The 9740-nt window shown below is 43.2% G+C and overlaps 1 protein-coding gene across 3 annotated transcripts in view; it reads left to right on the top strand.

Annotated features, from left to right (window-relative positions):
* Positions 1-7067, top strand: part of mid2 (midline 2) — a 277586-nt gene extending 270519 nt beyond the window's left edge. For all 3 annotated transcript variants that reach the window (XM_041195865.1, XM_041195864.1, XM_041195866.1), the window contains exons 9-10: positions 3072-3279; positions 5130-7067. In XM_041195865.1, the coding sequence (XP_041051799.1) occupies positions 3072-3279; positions 5130-5535 (614 nt within the window). In that variant the 3' untranslated portion in view covers positions 5536-7067. The remainder of the gene's footprint in view (positions 1-3071; positions 3280-5129) is intronic.
* Positions 7068-9740: the final 2673 nt, after the last annotated feature.

The following is a 9740-nucleotide window of genomic DNA, read 5'->3' on the forward strand; positions in this document are numbered from 1 at the left end:
CACAGGTAAAATCCCAGCGGCAGCAGAAGGAGGTTCTTAAGTGGCCATTAATTGGCCACCTAAGGACCTTATTTGGTCCACGGGGGAGTGGGCCGCCTGACACCTCTACCACCACTGGTAAAATTGCAGTAGGATTGGGAAGGGGCAGGTAGGCAGCAGGCATGGCGCCACTGCCATGGCACCCAATTTGCAGCACCCCCACCTGCCATCCCACCCCTGGTGGTCGGGTGGGGGGGTGGGGTTGTGCGTTGTAAAACTCCAGCCCTTATCCCTTTCTATTTTCATCAATTCCACTTATTTTACTTTTTAAAAGTTATTCTTGCGTTTCCAGAATGGAGAATGAGGCTGCTGTTGCATTGCAGCTAACATGCTGAAAAGTAAGGAGGAATTTGGACATAGGATTAGTGCTGGAACAACAGAACAGAAGGACAGGTTAGGGTGTGTGACCCAAGTTCTTTATATAAATACACAGAGTATAAGGGACTAACTGAATGAATTACAGAAACAAATTCAACTTGGAGGGTATGATATACATGGTTCATGGTTACAAGGTCAGGACAGGAATTAAATATGTCAGGTTAAGGCCTGGAGGAAATATAGAGAAACTATAAAGGAGGGGAGGACCCTTAATGATTAAGGATGTAATCATTTCAATGATGAGCGAGTTAGCAGGCAGTGGAAGCCATATGGGTAGAATTAAGAAATAAAAAAGATTTAAGATTGTAGTGGAAGTTGTGAATAGAGCCCTGGGAGAAATGGGAGCCCTCTAAATATAGTGCCCTGACCTACGACTCGTAACAGCAGGATCATCGACTTCCTGCCCACCCCTACTGCATGATTGGTCAGGCACCTCATTCATTAATACCTAATTGTTAGGCTACCACACAAATCCATATGGCCAGCTGCCCTGCCCACGACCTGAAATCCCCCACACTTCCATCCCACCATTGACATACTCGACATTGCAAGAAAATTCGTGCCAGGGAGTGGGCAGGAAAGTGGAGTTGAGACAGAAGGTCAGCTTTGATCATATTGAATAGTGGAGCAGGCTCATGGAGCTGCATGGTCTACCCCTGCTCCTATTTCTTATAGTCTTATGTTCAAGTTTGCTGATGACACAAGGATAGGTAGCATTGTAAGCAGTTTAGTTGGAAGCATAAAATTGTAAAGAGGTATTAATAGATTAACTGAATAGGTAAAGCTGTGGCAAATGGATTTCAATGTGGGCAAATGTGCAGTCAACTTGGATCCAAAAAGATAGAACAAAGTACTTTCTAATTGGTGAAAAATTAAAAACAGTGGAGGCCCAAAGAGAATTAAGGGTCCATAGATCAGGTAAATAGATCATTAAAATGGAATGAACAGGTACAAAAGTAATCAAAAAGCTTCATGGAATGCTGGCCTTTATAGACGACTAGGGTACAAGGGGCTGGAATATATGCTACAACTGTGCAAAGTCCTGGAGTACTGCAAGAAGTTCTGGGCAACTTACGAAGGATGTATTGGCCATATAGCTAGTGCAGCGTAGATTTACAGAAATGGTGTGCTTGGACTTCAAAGTGATAAATTACAAGGAGGGATGATTAAACAACTGAGGGTTCTATTCACTGAAATTTAGAAGCTGCAATGCAACAGCAGCCTCATTCTCCACTTTGAAAACTCAAGAATAACTTTTAAAAAGTAAAATAAGTGGAATTGATGAAAATAGGAAGGAGTGATTTGATCAAAATTTTCAAGATATTAAGAAAAATAGGGTGAATACAGAGAAACTATTACTGCTGGCTGCAGAATCCAGAACTAGGAGGCTAACTAGTCTAAAATTTAGAGCCTTTCAGGAGTGAAATTAGGAAATACTTGTACGTACACTGGGCAATATTTAATGTCCTTCCCTGTGGCGAGTATGTAGGCAAGGAGGGCATTTAATTGGGCAGGATGGTAGTGGGTGGGGACCCCTCCGCTACCCCAATTAAGTCTGTGGCAGGAAGGCCCATGGATGGCCTTGCCACCTCACCATCAATTAAGGCCCTTAGGTGGGCAATTAATGCCCGCTTAAGGGCCTCATCCTACCACCTTTGGTTTTAAACCAACAACAGGCAGGCCTGTTGCCACTCAGTGACCATGACAAGCATAACTGTACAGGTTCCTTGTGATCTCCCAGAAGATGTCCCTTGTTCAAAGGCACTCAGTGCCTGATCAAAGGGACTTGACATCACAAAGCAGGGCGACCCACTAACAGGCAGCCTCTGCCCTTGCTACTGGCCCCTCTATACTTCTCTCCCCCGTGGCCTCCAAACCACAAAACCTCTCCCTCTATCATTGGCCTGGGTCACTCCACAATCCTAGGCCTCTGCTGGGTTTACTTCCCACAGCAGCCACCACTCCCCAGTAGCACTACTGAGCAAAAGAGCCGCCATTCTCTGATTGGCCAGCAGCTCTTAGCTGGCAGGACTTCCCACCCTCGGGGCCTTGATCCCATGGAATGCCTGCCGATAGCCGATTATTAGAGGAGGGAACCAAGGTCTCTCGCCGGCTCTCCAACCAACAGCCAAGACCCCTGCCACTTGCATAAAATTCCCCCTAAAGGGAAATTGTTAATTTTAAAACTGATGTTAATAGATTTCTGAAAACCAAATATAGCAAGGGATATGGGACAAAAGCGGCTATATTTATTTCAGTGGCAGGTCAGCCATGATCTCACTAAGTGGCACAACAGGTTCGAAGGCTAAATGGCCCATTCCTGGTCCTATGCTGTTAAGGGGTGGGAGTTATAAATGAAAAGTAAATCAGAAAGAAATAACATGAAGGAAATCAATCCCTTTCTGTAGATCTACTTAAATATACCCATGTGGAAAACCCTTTTGTTATTGTAACTGAAGCTGGGGTTCAAATGTCATCAAGTTGTTGAAGTGATGTAACTATCATTGGTGCTGATCTTTAACTGATACCAATAGATTATAAATGAAGTGCAAAGAACAGTCAAGCTCATAATAACGTTAGTTGAAAGGTAATGCAGTGCTAATGGCGACGGTTTGTTTAAATTTACATTTTTGTTCTTGGCATGCATTTTCCAGGTCAACCATTCAAACTGGATCCCAAAACTGCTCACAAGAAGTTGAAGCTGTCCAATGATGGCCTGGCTATGGAACGGGATGAGAATTCCATGAAGAAAAGCCATACCCCCGAGCGGTTTGGCAGCCAAGGGAGCTACGGGGCATTGGGGAATGTATTCATCGACAGTGGCTGCCATTACTGGGAGGTCCTACTTGGTGGATGCACATGGTACAGAGTTTTGAACGAATAACATCAAACATCTCCACCCATACCTCTCTTATAAAGTTATAAACAATGTGGATTTAAAATTTTTGATAGACTCTGCTCCCAACTCTCACCCCTTTTCAGTTTTTAGCTTAAGGTAACAAATCATACTGTAGTATATTAAACAGCCCTCCATTACCACAACCAAATAGCAATTCTTCACGTTAATCTGTATGTAACATCCTGGCATTTGAGGCTCTGTATCACATTATACAGTGCACTTATCCATTCAGCCATTAAGGGAGCTTCTTTTCATTCATATTTTTTCACCTTCTGGCAATCTTAAAAAATAGTTTAAACAGGAAAAGCTGATGACAGCAGGATGAAAGAATTGACCATCTACCATCACTAATGGAACTATAGATGGAAAATTTAAACCTAAACAAAATAGGGTCGAATTGGGTCGAAAGGAGGATTTTGGTGTGGGGCGGAGGGGTCAAAGTCTGAAAAATCTGTTTCCCAATCCAAACTCACCACCAACCACCCCCCACCACCCGTTTCCACCACCCGTTTCCAGCTTCACCTGAAGCCAAAAGGTAGGGGAAGCCAACACGGCCCTTGGTACTTGAAATATGATAATGAGGCTGTGAGCCTCATACTATTCAGCTTTCCAACTTTAACTCTGGTCGATCAGGTTTTCTAAAGGCAGAATACTACAGGTGGGGTGGAGATGCGGCAGTGGTAGGGCTGCCTGGCCAGGGCCCTGGACTTACCTGTTTCGAGGGACCCTTTGGGCCTTATTCTGCTTCCTCATTGCAGCCCCAGCAGCTCCCACTAATGCGCTCTTGGTGCTGCTGGAGCTGCTGGCCAATCTTGCTTGGCCGGTAGCCCCTGAGGTTGGGGCTTCCTCTGCAGTGAGGGGCAGATGTCCCACTCTGCCCATGTTTAGCCTGCCCACAGCACTTTATGGTTGCAGGCCGGGCTGGAGTGGAACTGTCTCTGCTTCCAAGGAGGACGAACCATGCACCCCCCACCACCGCCTCCCAATTGGCTTGGTAAGAAGCCTAGTTGACCTTTGATTAATATTTAAATATGGTGAACAGGCTGCCGATTTTGGTGCACGCCCACTCCCCTGTATTATGGGGGTGAACACAGGGGTGGAAGGGAAGTTGGTGGGGTGGGCACCCACCCTACTTTACATGTTCCGCTGCAGAAAACACACCTGGTGGGGGTACATAAAATGTAGCCCTAACTATTGGGAAGCCCAGCAGCTTCATTGAGGATTCAGGAGGTGAATGTCCATACACCTACCTCCTGGACCCAGGTGCCTGCCTGAGGAATCTCCACGATCAGACACCACTCCCACCTAACAACCTTCTCTTAACAGCATCAGATCCCACAATGAGAATTACAAACCCCCATTCCTGACACCACCACCACCAGGCTTCCAATTCTCCCCCCACCCCACCAGCACCACCAACACCCCCAACCTCCCAACCCAGGCCTGCAGTCTTCATCACAATCTGGAACCGCATGGCCGAGTGGTTGAGCATATCCTTCACTCTAGCGTTACCAACAAGCCAATGAAACAACCCTGGTGTAATGAGAAGTGTAGGAGAGCATGCTGTGGAGCAGAATCAGGCTTACCTAAAAATGAGGTACAAACCTAGTGAAACTACAATACAAGACAACATGCATGCCAAATAGCGAAAGCAGCACAAGATAGACAGAAGGAGCGATCCCATAACCAACAGATCAGATCAAAGCACTGCCGTCCTGTCCTCTTTCACACCTCTAGCTAGAAATGCTAGCAAACTGAAGACTAATAATTGAGAAAGGCTACATGACTTTTCATTCTGTTTCTATCTCTCCAGGTATTCCATTGGCATTTCCTATAAATCAGCCCCGAAGAATGAGTGGAATGGAAAGAATTCATCCTCTTGGGTATTCTCGCGCTGCAATAACAACTTTGCTGTCAGGCACAGTGGCAAAGAGATGTCAGTGGATGCTAGCCATCAGCTGCGGAGGCTTGGTGTCCTCCTAGACTATGATGGTAACACACTATCATTCTACGATGCCATGAACACGCATCACCTGCACACATTTGACATTTCTTTTGCTCTACCTGTGTGCCCCACATTTACAATCTGGAACAAATCATTAATGATCCTGTCAGGGCTCCCTGTCCCGGACCCATTAGACTGCTTGGAGCAGCAGCAGGAGTGCATTTGTAGACCCCAGGAATCTCCTTACATGACAGGGATAAAAGTCAGTCAATAAAGGCCAGACTGAAATGGAGCCCTGACCCATCCACTATTCCCCTCCACCCCAAAAATTACATTATCCCAGGCAGGGCTAGACTATGCATCGTGCCCCCTCAAGATAGCACAAGAGCCGCCTTACACAGAATGACTACTATTATATGAATTTATAAATTATTTATGATAAATATGTTCACAGATTATCATTGGAGAGAGATTGTATTCCAAATGCACTTTCAAGACATGCTTTTAGATTATGGAAAGCTGTTTTTAATATGTCAAAGCTGGAAGAAGATATATTAAGTAGATCTGAAGATGTGGCTTCTTCAATTTCTAGAAACTCGTGTATTGTACACTAGACACACCTAACTACGAGAGTCTGAAACAAATTGTTGTTCTTGTTTGCTGAGAGAATCATCTGCACCACAGAGAAGAGAGCTTCTCACAGTGAAAGGAGAATGATTCCACCCTTCATGTGTCACTTAACAGTACTGCAGTCACCATGAAGGGATCATCAGGAGTTGCTGTAAGGTGACAGACAAGGTGTACAGAGAACAGAGACAGCAAGCATGTTTAGACAGTGCCTCAAAGCAGAACCTAATTCCATCAAGAAATTTGTCCTGATATATTCATGGATTCATTATATTGTCAACTTTGTTGGTATTGTTTGTGAATGAAGAAAATTCCATTCAAGGATGTGTATAAGATCCATGCTGTTGATATATGGAACTTTAACTGGTCTGTGTAATGTTAAAACGTTAAAAATGGTATAAATATTTAATGACAAACTGGTTGTTTGTACTTCACCCAATTTGAAAAGAGGGATTATTTTCCTAGCTGTTGTTATTTTTGAAAATGGAAGAAATTTCATTGCAACTAGGTATGATTCTAGTTTAAAATGTAAAGGAATGTATTAAAGGGTGGAGTCTGCAAAATTCAGATACTCGTGAGGGGGAAATCAGCAATCAAAATCCAACAGCCTGGCATCCAGACCTCCAAGGAACACAAACATCTTTCCAATTTAGCAAAATCTTCTCCTTCCCTCCACATTCACATCACAAGGGAACACATCGGTATTCACCTCCACATCATCAGGGATCCAAGCACAAGCACCCATGCCCTGTAGATTTCTAACTATCAACTGGGGAAAACAAGATATGTCCTCCAACTTAGATTTTTAGGAAAGCCAAGTGCTTACTGTACTGCTAAACTACTAAAGATAAAACCATAAATACATACTGTGTATGTAAACATACCAGAGTCAAACAGTGATCAGTGCTTCCCACCCTAGTATACAAGGAATGAAACATAAAATTCATTTTAGCTTAAGAATGTTAGCATGACATTGGTATACATCTAGTAGCCATGCAAGTGCAGAGGCACAAATGCTCCCATGTATCTAACATGCCATAGAAGCAGAAATAGAAAATGGAGGCTAATGGATGGAAATGATTTGTTCTTCTGGTTACTGTGCTCATAATTGAAAAACGAAATTAAAATGAGTCTACCCAGTTCCAAAGTACCTAAATAAAAAATAAAATCATGGCTTGGTCACCATTTCTATACTGAAGTCATATTTGATACAAAAGCTGAATATAAATAGAAAACAATAAAAAATTGTAAAAGAAATTAGGTTGACTCACATGCTGATCAGACAACAGGCTTATACATCAGGGACCTATATTTAAATATTAGGGTAGTTGGTGAACATATTTGTGTGTGTGAAATGGATTTGGATAATCTTAACCCAGTTCCAAATGGACAGGGATCACAGAACAGTGCCTCAAATGCTGCACAAAAATTGGCAATCTCACCTAAAGACATCGGGTGGTGTAGAACCAAGGTATGCATCATACTAATGCAGTTTACTTTTTTGGATTTGTTCATGGGATGTGTGTGTCACCAGTTAGGCCAGCATTTATTGCCCATCCCTAATTGCCCTTGAGAAGGTGGTTGGGAGCTGACTTCTTGAACCACTGCAGTCCATGTGGTTTAGGTACACCCACAGTGCTGTTAGGGAGAGCGTTCCAGGATTTTGACCCAGCGACAGTAAAAGAACGACAATTTATTTCAAAGTCAGGATGGTGAGTGGCTTGGAAGGGAACTTCCAGGTGGTGGTGTTCCCATCTGTCTGCTGCTCTTGTCCATCTAAATAGTAGTCGTCATGGGTTTGGGAGGTGCTGTCTAAGCAGCCTTGGTGAGTTCCTGCAGTGCATCTTGTAGATGGTACACACTGCTCCCACTGTTCATCAGTGGTTGAGGGAGTGAATATTGGATGGGGTGTCAGTCAAGTGGACTGCTTTGTCCTGGATGGTGTCAAGCTTCTTGAGTGTTGCTGGAGCTGCACTCATCCAGGCAAGTGGAGAGTATTCCATCACAATCCTAGCTTGTGCCTTGTAGATGGTGGACAGGCTTTCAGAAGTCAGGAGGTGAATTACTCATTGCAGGATTCCTAGTTTCTGACCTTCTGTTGTACCACAGTATTTATATGGCTAGTCCAGTTCAGTTTCTAGTCGATGGTAACCCCCAAGATGTTGATAGTAGGGGATTCAGCGATGGTAATGCCATTGAATGTCAAGGGGCGATTGTTAGATTCTGTCTTGGTGGAGATGGTCATTGCCTGGCATTTGTGTGACATGAATATTACTTGTCAGCCCAAGCTTGGATATTGTCCAGGTCTTGCTGCATTTGGACATGGACTGCTTCAGTATCTGAGGAGTCGCAAATGGTGCTGAACATTGTGCAATCATCAGTGAACATTCTGACCTTATGATGGAAGGTCATTGATGAAGCAGCTGAAGATGGTTGGGCTGAAGACACTACCCTGAGGAACTCCTGCAATAATGTCCTGGAACTGAGATGATTGACCTTCAACAAACACAGCTTTTGTGCTAGGTATGACTCCAACAAGTGGAGAAATTTCTCTGATTCCCATTGTCCCCAGTTTTGATAGGGTTCCTTGATGCCACACCCGGTCAAATGCAGCCTTGATGTCAAGGACAGCCACTCTCACCTCACCTCTGGAGTTCAGCTCTTTTGTCCATGTTTGAACCAAGGCTGTAATAAGGTCAGGAGCCAAATGCCTTTTGCAGGTCTCAAGCTGAGCATCAGTGAGCAGGTATTGTTAAGCAAGTGCTGACTGTTGATGACCCCTTACATCACTTTACTGATAATGGAGAGTAAATAGACTGATGGGGCAGTAATTTGCCTGGTTGGATTTGTCCTGCTTTTTGTATACAGGATGTACCTGGACAATTTTCCACATTGCTGGGTAGATGCCAAGCGTTGTAAGAGTTAGAGGTGTTGGTTAGGTTGAAATAAAGCATATTGTTAACTTGGAATAAAAAGGATTTTTCTTTATACCTAACTAATTCTGTACCAGATCTGCAAATGCACAATGCTACCATTAGCACCCAAAATAGGAGAATGCTTAGGATCAACATCCCTCACTGTACACCCATAAACATATTCTTGTTTGTAAGTTACTGTTATTGGTTTCTAACTCAATGAGGTTTTTCAACTTTTTAAACTTAATTAATTCTTTCAGTGCCTAGATCTTGAACATTGCCACAAAATGAATAATTTTGTTAACCTGCACACTTCTGAGTTTCACAGAAGTGTGAATCATACTTCCAACTTATTGCTACTGACTTAGATTTGTTCAGCTACTGTGACAGCATAATACTAAAAAAAATAATTGAACTAAAATTTTGGGTAGAGGAGTTTAATATTTGGTGGAGAATTCCAGGATTTAGTATCAGCATTGAAGAAACAGTGGTACATGTCCAAGTCAGGATGATATTTGATTAGGAGGAAACTTGGAGACGGTGTTCCCAGTGGAGGTCTAAAGGCTGGGGGATATTACATTTTAGTCTAAACTTCACTGCTATTTAGCTGTTGTACAGCTTGTGATGTGTCTGTAAATGTGCAATATTTTTTATATTTATATTTGCTCTTCTCGTTGGAGGTCTAAAGGCTAGGGGTTATTACTGATGGAAGCTTGGTGAGTTTCTACAGTCAAAGCTGTCAATAGGAAATACTGCAGAGTTGAGTTATATGGGAGTTGCATTTCAAAAAGAAGTTTACATCTATCTCACAAAATGACAAAGTTGTTGGGGAGTGGTATAAAGGAATAGTAAGCTTATTAGTGAGCAAGCATTAGGATATTTAATCAGCTTTATATTGCCCCCAAAAATAGGATTTTAACATGCATTAGCTCAGATA

This window comes from Carcharodon carcharias, chromosome 9, assembly GCF_017639515.1.
Source record: "Carcharodon carcharias isolate sCarCar2 chromosome 9, sCarCar2.pri, whole genome shotgun sequence".
NCBI lineage: Eukaryota > Metazoa > Chordata > Chondrichthyes > Lamniformes > Lamnidae > Carcharodon > Carcharodon carcharias.